This window comes from Pseudoliparis swirei, chromosome 13 (genome assembly GCF_029220125.1).
Source record: "Pseudoliparis swirei isolate HS2019 ecotype Mariana Trench chromosome 13, NWPU_hadal_v1, whole genome shotgun sequence".
In the NCBI taxonomy this organism is placed as follows: domain Eukaryota; kingdom Metazoa; phylum Chordata; class Actinopteri; order Perciformes; family Liparidae; genus Pseudoliparis; species Pseudoliparis swirei.
In genome coordinates, this window is record NC_079400.1 from 2,766,118 (window position 1) to 2,779,650 (window position 13,533).

Here is a 13,533-nt window from a genome sequence, read left to right on the forward strand (position 1 = left end):
CTCACAACAATTTCATAATTAGATGTTCTTAAGCGAGTGATATTTAAATTGATCAACAAATAAAATATATAATAATAAACCTGTGAAAAGTCTCATATCATTAACTTTAACAAAGGACAGGAATTATTTATGACATCTTATAATTGGTTGAATAAAGTTCACACGACAGCACATTTCTTCAGCCATCGCTCAAGACCTATGCAGCCGTTTTGCATCTGTTCTTACAACTCTGACCATATAATAATAGTGTTCAGTTATCTATGCAAAAAAAGATGACAAATAATAATTCTGAGGTTTAAAAAAAAAAAAAAAAACTACAGCCAGTTTTTGATCTGGGCAAATGTCACTTTATGATCAAACTGGGTGCTTCCCCCTTAATTGAACCTCCTTCCGTTGTCGTGCGTAGTACTGTGTCTTTCAGCTTCTTCTTCATAATACCCCACAAATTCTCTATGGGTTCAGGTCAGGGGAATTGGCAGGCCAATCGAGGACAGTAATGCCATGGTCAGTACACCAGTTACTGGTGGTTTTGGCACTGTGGGCAGGTGCCAGATCATGCTGGAAAATGAAATCCTCATCTCCATAGAGCTTTTCAGCAGACGGAAGCATGTAGTGCTCTAAAATCTCTTGGTACACAGCTGCATTTACTCTGGACTTGATGAAACACAGTGGACCAACACCAGCAGCTGACATGGCTCCCCAACCATCACTGACTGTGGGAACTTCACACTGGATTTCAAGCAACTTGGATTTTGCGCTCTTTTTAGGTCTTACCCTCCTGATGGAGGGTGTCAATGATGGTCCTCTGGACAGCAGTCAGATCAGCAGTCTTCCCCATACTTGTGATTTAGTTTACTGAACCAAGCTGAGTGTTTTTCAAGGCTCAGGAAACCCTTGCAGGTGTTTCGAGTTAATTAGATTTATTCAAGTGATTTGTTTAATACCCTACTAGTATACTTTTTCATGATATTCTAATATTTAGAGATAGGATATTTGAGTTTTCTTAAGCTGTAAGCCATAATCAGCAATATTAAAAGAATAAAAGGCTTGCAATATTTCAGTTGATTTGTAATGAATCCAGAATGCATGACATTTTTGTTTTTTTAATTGCATTACAGAAAATAAAGAACTTTATCACAATATTCTAATTTTCTGAGACAGTCCTGTATATACATATACATATATATATATATAGTTCCTGAGAACAGTGATAATAAGAGTTTTTCAGCTGCCTTTCATCAGTTCTTTACATCCTACAAAGGGCCCTTAAGAACACAATGTATTACAGGTTGCACGTGTGGTATACACACACACAGGTAAGTATCGTGTATATGGACAAAAAAGTGGTATGATAGGCATTTAAAGAATAAAAACCAAATACATTATTTCTGCAACAAATTGATTGTACTATTGATAGGTCATTTATAAGTGCATACAGGTAAGGGGTTGTACAGTAACAGTGCTTCAATAATAAGTTGTAGATACAACTTTTGTATTTTTTATATAAATGCAACATTCAAACCTATTTTGCTCAACCACACGTTGAATCCTTCTCATGCTTCATTTATTGTACACATTAAATTCCCCAGTGTTAAAAATTCAGTGTTAAAGTAAATGAGGGGTGTATCAACAATTCAACAAATCAGATGTTAACTTCTTACAACACAAATTCAGTGTTGTTCCCAGACACCGAGGCTTAAAATCTGGTGTTTTTCTGACTGCACGATGTTTATCTCTTGTTGCAAGTTACTGAGAAATAGTTTGTTCCAATGCTTTGAAAACAAGACACTCTTGATGTGCTTTCAACTCAAGTGCCGTGATTACGGTAGATTAAGCTTGTTCTTGAGATGGACTTCACTTGGACAATTCAGTGATTTAAGAAAAAAAACAAAATGATAACAAGCAGTGTCTCTTCTTATGGACTATATGTCATTAAATTAAAGTGAACTTTCAGATAAACACATTGGTCCACCTAAGGCACCTCACAAACCAGAATGCATCACACTGTGTGATGATCCTGACGTCACTGAACGATTACTTGTATTGGTTATACTCTGGCACCCTCCAGTGATCATATAATAGATAGCTTTGCACACTTCGTAACACAAGGCCCACTTCTAATTGTGAAGAAAATTCCAAGGAATATCGGGGGGGGGAGAAGAATCATTCCAAAAAGTTGTGAAAAAAATAAAGTGGGGTGGAAATATATGAGTTATGCCACTGTCAGCTAAAAGGATTACAAATATAGTGTTATCATCTGTGGCCACTAGATGGCGCTGTGAGACCCACCCAAAAAGAAGAAGAGCATATTTGACAAAATCCATGTAAATGTGGAAAGCCCTTTATTTTAAATGATGTACTGGTTTTTAAACATTTTATGGTTAAAATGATATATATGAGTGACAATGACAAACTTATACAATACAATAAGTGGTATACTTATTGAACTAATATGTTGTATCCCTGTTGAATACCAGTTTGGTCTCATTTGGACATGAACGTGGTTAAAAATAAACAAAATATCCGTTCAGTTGTACGAAATAGAACATCAAACTATTTTAATGTAAACATTTTACACAAATTATACTAAAACATATATTGAGGCCTCTAAAACGCCTTAATATGAAGGTATATCTCATTAAATTACAGCGAACGAAAACCAAGTGCAACAGAAAATGTTTACTTATCATAAACACAACGCATATTACACACACAATTATTACCTGTAAATTCATAATCTGGACAATATCAAACAACTCGCAACAATTTCATAATTAGACGTTCTTAAGCGAGTGATATTTAAATTGATCAACAAATAAAATATATAATAATTAACCTGTGAAAAGTCTCATATCATTAACTTTAACAAAGGACAGGAATTATTTATGACATCTTATAATTGGTTGAATAAAGTTCACACGACAGCACATTTCTTCAGCCATCGCTCAAGACCTATGCAACCGTTTTGCATCTGTTCTTACAACTCTGACCATATAATAATAGTGTTCAGTTATCTATGCAAAAAAAGATGACAAATAATAATTCTGAGGTTTAAAAAAAAAAAAAAAAAACTACAGCCAGTTTTTGATCTGGGCAAATGTCACTTTAGGATCAAACTGGGTGCTTCCCCCTTAATTGAACCTCCTTCCGTTGTCGTGCGTGTAGTACGGGTTGCTGTTGCCTTGGCTCTGAGCGTACGGGTTGCTCTGAGCGTGGTTCTGGGCGTAGGGATTGTTCTGGGGGCGAGTTGGAGCGTATTGGCCGCCCTGAGGTCGAACCTGAGCGTTTGGGTTCATGTCGTCATCGTCGTCACGGAACCGCTACAGTGAAAAGAAAATGTCTTCATCAGAGGGATGCAATACCAGGCGTACATGTCCCAGATGTTCTCTTTTCCTGGCCAGCAGAACATTTTAATGTATTTTGGTCGGTTGGTTGTTGGTTGTGTTTTTTATTCAGTCAATCAAATCAAATACAATTCAATATTATTCTATATAATATACAAAAGAGAACGACTGAAAATGTATAGGTAGAAGCAAAAAATGCTTATAAATTCCTATCCTAAATTAAAATCAAATAAATCAGAAAATTAATATAAAATAAAGAAAATAAATAACAAATAAAAAAATAAAAAAATATATATATTGTTTTATATTGTATTTTTAATTTTTATTTTGTTTGTTATTTTTGTTCTTACATACATACACATATATACATATATATATATATACATATGCATACACACATACACACACACACACACACGCATACACACATACTTCCACATACATCTTCCATATATGGAAGTTCGTCTGTATGTGTGTGTGTGTATTTTCTGCTCAGCATTCTACTTGATGTTGTTTTTAGACCGAACTTTTACAGTTGCAGAATCTCAAGTTTTTAAACACAGGAGTTGCTTTTCTTTGTTCACACTCACCGAGTTCCTCCCCGCGGGGATCAGGTTCTGTCGGCTGTTACTGAGATTCATCTCCAGGTTGGTTCTGCTGTCCCAGCTGTTTGTGGTTGTGGCCCTTGGGATCCGAGGAAACCCGGCGTTGGCAAAGGGCGACAGCCCATTGGCCGGCCCGTTAAACGAGGCCGCCTGGCTTTTAGCGAAGTTGCTATTCACCATCGGTTGCTGGGCGGGAGGGTGGCTGACGTAAGGCTTCCCCAGGTCAGCACTTGCGTCCATCTTGGAGCTCTTTGAGGATCTAGACAAGGTCATAAAAACAGCACACATGACTCCGTACTGTTACTCGCTGTATTTCCGCATTATGGTCTTTTCTACGACATTATTTGAAAAATGTTTGTGTGTCTAAAATGAAATGGCACTGTGTGTAACACAAAAGGTTCATAATTAATCTGAAGGGTTGCATACAAGTTAATGTGTAGCGTAAGAAACATGACAGAGATTGGCAGGCATGAACGTGTGAATGAATAGATGAGAAACTCACTTGCTTGCCAATATAGGAAGAACAATGGCCACGATGAGCAGCGTGACCCCGAGCACGGAGCCGACGACGACCACCGCCAGCTGCCATGCTAACGGGACACGAGAACAAAGCCACGCTATTAAAATATGTCCTTTCAAACTAAATCAAAAAAGGGATTCACGATAAAGGCCAAACATCAAACCGTGTTGACACGTCTCATGTGACAGTTATAAAGTCTTTCCAGAGGGAGCAGTGGGACATTGACTCAAGGGATTTCAATTTAGTCAGCATTTAAAAATATCGGCAAAAAAAATTCCGTGGCTTGTCAGCATGGAAATGATTTAACAGCGAATACAGTTGCTGTAGAGAAACAAATATATCACTATATCACGTACATTCTTACATTTAATGTGTAGAAATAATAATAATAACTTTATTTATATAGCACCTTTAAAACAATTTTTTACAAGGTGCTCTACAGAGTCAAGGCAAAACAAATGGAATACTAAGAATTTATATATATATATTAAAATTCAAATTAAAAATTAAAAACAGACAAACTAAATTAGGGGGAACCAAAGTTCTGCATAAAAGGACGAGATCACTTAAAAAGCTGTTCTATAAAAATGGGTTTTAAGAAGTGATTTAAAAGAAGTTAAAAGCCTTATCCTCTCCGGTAGGTCGTTCCAAAGTCGAGGGATTCTGACGGCAAAAGCTCGGTCAGCTTTTAATTTAAGCCTCGACTTTGGCCAGAAATATTGTATAGCAGCACATATTAATAATTGTATAGCGCATTGCATTTGCCAGGAGGAGCCTATGAACATGATTTAGGGAAGCGATGTTACCGTCACATCCCTCATAAAGTAGCTCAACTAATTTGTTGTGTGTTATCAACAACTTTGTATTCTCACCATCTTTGCAGTTTTCACCAGAAAAACCAAATCCACATCTGAAAGACAGGAAGAATGAATAAGTTTACATTTATAACCACGCTTTCTGTCAACACAGATCCTATATGCAGTGCCGCTCATCTTTTCCCTCCTCGCTACGATTTGTGTTGTCAAAATATAATTCGACGGATGATTATATAAACACTCATTTTTATATTTTTCAGAACATGATATGACATTTAAACACTCACGCCTGACATTTTTCGGTGCCTTCAGGTCTTATCTCTCCGATCGGACAAGCTGCAAAAGTAGAAAAAGTCGAGAAAGTTTGCGCTTTAGATAAACAAAGGTTATTAGACCGAAGTGTACCTCTTTCACACAAATCAAACGCACTCACCAACGCAGCTTCTGTCACTGTAGCTTGTCTCGACGTAATTCGGCAAACAGGTACAATTATACGGTTTTCCTTCTTCCGGGTTGCAAATTGAAGAAGTATTATCACAGGGATTGGGATCACACGGATTCCCGGCTTAAGAATAAGGGGGAAAGAAGACAGTCAGTACACCTAACTCAAACAAGTCTTACAGAGGTACAAAATAGAAAAATATCCACATTATTTGAACTGATATGAAGGTAGGAGTTGAGAAATGGCAGACCTTATTGGCTCTGTTATGATACTCTTTATGTACAATGATGGAAGGCCTTGAAATGCATGTGTAATCAGATTGTTTTTGAAGTTTGACCCTTTGGTCATCTCAACCAATAACCTGCATTATGTGAAAGGGCGATGGGCCCCGATGTCACAACAATAGGAGGATTTACGTTTTAAGCAGTAAGAAACTGCTGAAGGAAATAAAAAAGTAAACTCCACAACAACAAAACTAAACAAATGACATAATATAAGAGCAACTATAATAATAACAATAATGATAATGAATGAAATGTATTGTGCTGAATGGCTGTGCTGCATTTCAAAGCCCTAACAGTGACATGTACTTTAAATCGACGTCTTGTTTGAGTGTTATCTCGATAAAAGTCATCCTTCAAACGAGATAAAGAACTGACAGATATACTTGGAAGATAAACTTACGAGCATAGGTTGTATTTGCCAGAGAACACGTATCACACGTGTAATTTTTGAATATTTCTTTAACTGCTTCTGTATCGATTTCATCATTATCTTTGAAGATGAGATCTACAGTTGCATTGACCCCTTTTGTTGACACTTTCCTGTACGTAGAGACCCTGTAGACAAAAATCACACTTGATCATGATTATGTTCTGCAATTATAAAGTGCAATATGCTGTCAGTGTGCTGCAGGTTCGATATTGACAGACAAATGATTTAAAAAAACATTGTGACTTACGGCTCACTGAGTTTCACCACTCGAGAGATACCACCAGAGCTCAAGAAAACCTTATCGAGCTGTGTTTTAGGAGGAGAAGAAAATCAAATTTAGATGATGACATCATCTGATCGGGAATGCACAGCTCCTTTAAATACATTCATTCCTGCATTTGATGGCTATAATAACAGTTTTTGATATGGCTACACATTTTCTTTGCAACTATTCCAAGAAAAATACTGTAAATGTGAATGTTTTGAACAATGTCTGTATGTATTTCTTGCTTTGTGTCTCGTTTGAGTTTTTATATGTCATTGTTAGTGACATATAGCCATTATAGTGTATTACCACACAAATCAGGTTTAATATTCTAATATTATACTGTAACACAGGCGAGTTAAATGAACTACTGTTGTCAGTGAACTCTACAGACAGTTTTTTAGGGTATTTTTGCATGAAAAATATCAAAAGTGTTTCAAGGCAGAAAATTAAGGATTATAATTATGATACGACTGGCATATAGACTTTAGTTAAAGTTTACTGTAGGTTTAAAGATCATTGTGCATAAATCCCAGTGGGACTCGGGGTTCATTGCTGCCTCCTCCACCTGGTACTCTCTCCGTGAACCCCTTAGATATTCTCCCTCACTCCTGTGAATACCTTTTACTTCACAAATAAAATATATTATTATTAAATATATGTATCACTATTAATAATGAAGATGATGAATATAAAAAACATAGACGCAATGGGTTGAAAAAGCCTTACAGTATAGTATTAATAATAACAGCCATATAAAAAGAGGAGATAACTTATTGCTTACCTTTTCAGTAATTATTAACGAAGTAGATAGAAATTCTGGTGATGTAGTCACCGACATTTTGTCATCGTATTCTATGTCATTCAGGATGAGTTTTCCAGGGAAGATTTTGGCTTTAAAAGGACAACATCATGTTAGAGAAGTTGTAGATACACTTCTGTCCAAACCTTTCATTGAAAAGAGTAGTTCAACAATTTAGGAAATTCACTTTCTTGCTGCTAAGTACTTTAGACAGACCCACTCCCATATCTGTCCAATGAATAAAGGCTACACTTAGACTGAAGCCATGTATGACATCATCTCTTGACGTAAGGATGTCCATGGTTCTGTCTACGATATAGTCCCAACTAGCAGGTTTTTATCATTTACTTTGCTGATTAAATAAACAGACTCTAGCACCTTAATTAAGAGGTGCTGGAATATACACTTCATGAATCTGAGAAAATTACAGATACTTGATTACAGTAACTTGTGTAACATGCTTCTTCTAAATCCCACAGACGCACACAGGCCGACAATTGAGTACGATCATTTCGTAAATCCCTTTCTCATGGAGTAAGAATCTCATGGCGGTACGCAAACAAATACTCACCAGTTACACATATGTTGTCCGTATAATTATAGTCACCAGCAAAACACAAGCACACATGGGTTTCATTGAAACGAGGCTCACAGGTGCTCCCATCTTTGCATGGGTTTCCATCACAAGGCCCTTTAAAGTCAAATTTTTTTTTAAAAACACAATACGCACACAACAACAATTAGTATTAGTATTTACAGCATGGCACAGTGTCTAAAACAACGACACAATGGAAACAGAAGAAATAACAGATGGAATTACCTGGAATCTTTGTGGTTGTAGGAACTGGTGTTGTTGTAGAAGGACTATCCGGAGTTGCTACGCTTGGAGTACTAACAACTGGTGTTGGAGTTGTTACGCTTGGAGTACTAACAACTGGTGTTGGAGTTGTTACGCTTGGAGTACTAACAACTGGTGTTGGAGTTGTTACGCTTGGAGTACTAACACCTGGTGTTGGAGTTGTTACGCTTGGAGTACTAACAACTGGTGTTGGAGTTGTTACGCTTGGAGTACTAACAACTGGTGTTGGAGTTGTTACGCTTGGAGTACTAACACCTGGTGTTGGAGTTGTTACGCTTGGAGTACTAACACCTGGTGTTGGAGTTGTTACGCTTGGAGTACTAACACCTGGTGTTGGAGTTGTTACGCTTGGAGTACTAACAACTGGTGTTGGAGTTGTTACGCTTGGAGTACTAACAACTGGTGTTGGAGTTGTTACGCTTGGAGTACTAACAACTGGTGTTGGAGTTGTTACGCTTGGAGTACTAACAACTGGTGTTGGAGTTGTTACGCTTGGAGTACTAACAACTGGTGTTGGAGTTGTTACGCTTGGAGTACTAACAACTGGTGTTGGAGTTGTTACGCTTGGAGTACTAACAACTGGTGTTGGAGTTGTTACGCTTGGAGTACTAACAACTGGTGTTGGAGTTGTTACGCTTGGAGTACTAACAACTGGTGTTGGAGTTGTTACACTTGGAGTTCCGCCTGTTGGGGTTAAAACAGCAAATTGTTAGCAACAGCTAATGCCAGCCATCCTGAAATAATATGCAGAAATAGAAAGATACACATCTTTATGATACAGCAGCATGAATTATGTCGACCACGTCTTACTTCCTGGGATGTCGAAGTCATGACCCGCCCCACTCTGACTGGCTTATACCCATCGTCTTTGTGGTTTTGGTTAATATGTTAATTTAGGCATGAGGATCGGTTATAGTTCAAATAAGAATATCAGGGTAAGCCAATCAGATGCAGAGCAGATGGGATCATGCCTTCGCCCTCCGAGGGACGTGCCACCCCCAAACACTGTGTAAACACAAAGCCCAAGACAGTCAGTTTAAATATATATATATATATATATATATATATATATATTTGTGTACAACTTCATTTGTATCCAAAGCTACATGAAAACAAGTGTGATGTATTCCTAAGAAAACATGCAATGCTCATGTCATGCAACTGCTGAATCGGCACATTTATTTGATCTAGTCTAGGCACTAGGTTTACGTATATTGCCGTTTCTTTACCTGAAGCTAAAAAGAATCAATCACAGCAAAGATAATTACAGCTTTAAGATCCAGCGGGTCACTATGAGATAGACTGAGCGGTGTGTTTCATTGTTATTATAGTGAATATAACTGGATCATTGGGTTAGTGGTTTCAATATTATCTGGTGCCACAGCCAAATGTTGCATTCATTGATGTTGAGACAGTGATTTATCCAATATCCTAAGAATTTAGAAGGAATTAGGGCTGTCGGATACAAAGGTTTCAGTTGATTGATACGTTTAGAAGACGTTTATTAGTGTGTCCCAACTCCCCCAAAAAATCCAAACTAAGGTGAAGGATTTCTGAGCAGTATGTCACATTTACATTGAGAATGTAAGGAAATGTCTTATAAAAACATATCAAACAAAGACATGAATTAAAATGCAAAACGCGTTTTTCCTTTTTATGTAGGCACTACTCTTTTACACCAATTTACTCCTTTCATATTAATCCCAAAAATTAAAAATAACTGTTCATATGTCTGCCTCATAACTCAGTTAGGCTTCACTAACTGACCGTGTTTACATGCATTCGAATAACTGGCTTAGTCGGACTGAAATCGAATTATCCGTTTCATGTAAACACCTTTGTTCGACTATGTGCGGTCCGACTACGATCCGATTAACACCCCTGGATAACTCGATCCGGTTGATAATTCGACTATCGCGGCATGTAACGGTGAATTGGATTAGGAACTGGACTTTGCGTCTTTGCGCATGCTTGAGATCCCGCCGCCCTCCTCCCCCCTCCCTCCCATGTCGTGACCCGGAAGTCGAAAGAGACGATAAGTTGTCACTGCCGGGAGCCTGGCCGGCAGAAAACAAACAAACAACGCGATGGAGAACACAAGAGCCACCACACATTGCTGGACCAAAGAGCAGACAGAATTTATGCTTCATGTATTGAAGGAGTTGAACATACTAAAGTTCATGGTTCTTTCTCGAAATGTTGATGTTGTTGTTGTTGGTTGTTGTTGGTGGTGGTGAAGAGGTCAAGCGGAAACGGCTGTATCACCACAAGTTGTAATGAAAACAGCACCACCTATCGTATCGGATATGACATGCTTTCGGCCAATGATTCAAATTACTCACTGCCATGTATATTGGGATAATAGCAGATCCCCCAAAAGATAGCATAGTCCGACTAAAGCAAGATTCAAATTATACCATCATGTAAACGCACTGAGTCATATGGAGCATGAAGTAGACCTGAGGGTTTTATGGGATCAGAGGGACTTCCTTATTGGAATAGACTGCTAAAGGATGGGAAGGTAATAACACAGTTATAAAGTACAGTCAGATTATATGCATCAACACAATACTTAAATATTAACATTTTATGTGCACTTCATTTTAACTAGTGGTTCCTGAGGAGCTGGATGTCTGGATTTATTATTTGAAACAAAACTGAGATAAAAGACATTATTATTATTATATTAGGTTATTGAGCGAATAGGTACACTGGTATGAGGAACAATGTTCAGATCTTAGTCTGCATTATCACTTTCCATTTTTCACTCGCATGAGTATCATTGGATTAAGATTTAATAAACCATACAATGATATGATATGATATGATATGATGTTCCTTTATTTGTCCCACTGGGGAAATTTCAAAAATCAAAGCAACGGTGCACATCAGAGCATCAATGAAAATAAATATAAAACACAAAATAATACTAAAAAAACAAAATACTAAATACTAAATACAGGACTGTCTCAGAAAATTAGAATATTGTGATAAAGTTCTTTATTTTCTGTAATGCAATTAAAAAAACAAAAATGTCATGCATTCTGGATTCATTACAAATCAACTGAAATATTGCAAGCCTTTTATTCTTTTAATATTGCTGATTATGGCTTACAGCTTAAGAAAACTCTAAAATCCTATCTCATAAAATTTTAATATTTCCTCAGACCAAGTAAAAAAAAGATTTATAACAGCTGAGTGTTTGTCAAGGCTCAGGAAACCCTTGCAGGTGTTTCGAGTTAATTAGACAATTCAAGTGATTTGTTTAATACCCTACTAGTATACTTTTTCATGATATTCTAATATTTAGAGATAGGATATTTGAGTTTTCTTAAGCTGTAAGCCATAATCAGCAATAAATCAGAATAAAAGGCTTGCAATATTTCAGTTGATTTGTAATGAATCCAGAATGCATGACATTTTTGTTTTTAAAATTGCATTACAGAAAATAAAGAACTTCATCACAATATTCTAATTTTCTGAGACAGTCCTGTATACAGGGGGAAATAAAGTAACGTGCTGAGTTTTCCAGGATCTCCATTGATCTGCTGCAGTGCTGTGCAGCCTGACAGCAGCTGAAGGACTTGTGGTTCCTCTCCCTCAATACAATGAATCTCTTTTTATATCTACTTCTATTAAATAAAAGCTCAAACAGACACTTTTCAGAGACTAACGACTGACAAAGATTTTTTTTTTATGTTTAGGATTTAAAATAAATTTGACTTACCAGAACAGGCCACAGCTAGCCAAAGGACCAAGAGCAGTTTGGTTTCTTGAGCCATCGCAAAATAACTTCCTGTAAAAACCTTCACCGCAAGCAAGCCAGAGAGGGCTGAGGAGACGAGGCTTGAAGACTCAGGTGTCATAAACTGGAAGTTTTAATCATTAGCCGCTCCTCCGAGGGCGGCGCTCTGGGCCAAAGTGCATTTACTCCCAGAAAAAAACAAAAACGAGCCATTTATGCATTTGTTTATTAATCTTCATATCGATCTCCGTCTGTTTGGTTGTTTCTGTTAATGTCCAAAAAAGTGCTGGCATGACATTTTTTTAGCAACCACTTAAAATGACACCAGAGAAGATGATAAAATAACACACAACAACAACTTTAAATAAAAATAATAATAGCCCTTGCGGTTTTGGATTATGATTAAAGCTTTCAGTTCTTCAACAATAATGTGTTTTCTACCAGTGCGCTCGTTGCTCCACAAGCTGCTGGCTGAACAGCTGCGAGGCCTCACCAACAAAACAAAACACTGACGGCTGTCGGTGTTGCAGACTTTGCACCTTTCTTGCTACATGTAGCATCTTTTGGAGCTTGTGCTGCTCGCTGCGATCGTTGGATCACAGTTAACAACACTGTGTTCATATTTGTGTTGCATATGTGGTGCTTCAAGAGATATTCAAATCAATAGTGTTTTAATGGTGCGTAAATACGAATGATATCAAAGAAAAGACGTTCCTCCTTCATCAGGGTCAGCTGTCGCTCATGGGCAGGGGTCACCAAACTTGTTCCTGTGAGGGCCACATAACTTGTCCCTTCTCTGGTGGGGGTCAGTTTGTAACAGAAAAAGTGAGACGATCACAGGGGTGCCTAAATGTAAACATGTATTGTTTTCCAGAAAGCCACATAACCAAATATTAATAACCCTTTCCGGGATCTTATTCCGTTCTATTTGACAGCGGCTAGTCTAGGATCTGCGTGGCCAGACTGAAGAAAAAATCTGAATGCGTCTCTGGTATTGTTCAGGGGGCCATATCCGGCCCGCGGGCCTTAGTTTGAGGACCTCTGCACATGGAGATCACCAAAAGGGTCAACACATGAAAATTAAATACTGAGTAGTGATTTTGTGTTTGCGTAGTCGGTCTTCATTATTATTTCCGGGATCTTCAGTAAGGAGTGAATGATATTAATATATGAATCGGTAACTCATGTTCTGCATTTGAAATGTGCCTGGATCAACTTATACCAAGAGCAATTTGGTGGGATGATTGGTTATTATCCGGGGACCATTTGATTAGATTTTGGGATCGATCGGGTCAAAGGTCAAGGTCATGAAAAAGGTCAAAATCTTCTTGAATCGCATGATTTCCTGGCTGAATTTATCTCCATAGCTGAAAGCATGTGCAACTGACCTGGAGGATTTGTACAAAAAGAACAACAAACTAA

General features: G+C 37.6%; 1 protein-coding gene across 1 annotated transcript; it reads right to left on the reverse strand.

Moving 5' to 3' along the window:
- Positions 1 to 3,059: 3,059 nt before the first annotated feature.
- On the reverse strand, positions 3,060 to 12,148 carry LOC130203925 (uncharacterized). The gene is made up of 7 exons (XM_056430386.1): positions 12,094 to 12,148; positions 8,079 to 8,198; positions 7,545 to 7,599; positions 5,342 to 5,379; positions 4,452 to 4,539; positions 3,935 to 4,208; positions 3,060 to 3,320 (listed from the first exon to the last, which is right to left on the reverse strand). Exons 1-7 carry the CDS (start codon positions 12,146 to 12,148, stop codon positions 3,132 to 3,134), a joined length of 819 nt encoding a protein of 272 aa, XP_056286361.1. The 3' UTR covers positions 3,060 to 3,131.
- Positions 12,149 to 13,533: the final 1,385 nt, after the last annotated feature.

Excerpts from the sequence above, each read along its gene's own strand:
- LOC130203925 (XM_056430386.1), bottom strand. The coding sequence starts at position 12,148 with ATGGCTCAAGAAACCAAACTGCTCTTGGTCCTTTGGCTAGCTGTGGCC. Across the intron at positions 5,380-7,544 it reads ATAGAATACGATGACAAAAT|ATGTGGATTTGGTTTTTCTG; the intron begins GTCGGTGACTAC and ends CCTGTCTTTCAG. Across the intron at positions 4,540-5,341 it reads TGGTGAAAACTGCAAAGATG|CATGGCAGCTGGCGGTGGTC; the intron begins GTGAGAATACAA and ends GTGTCCCGTTAG.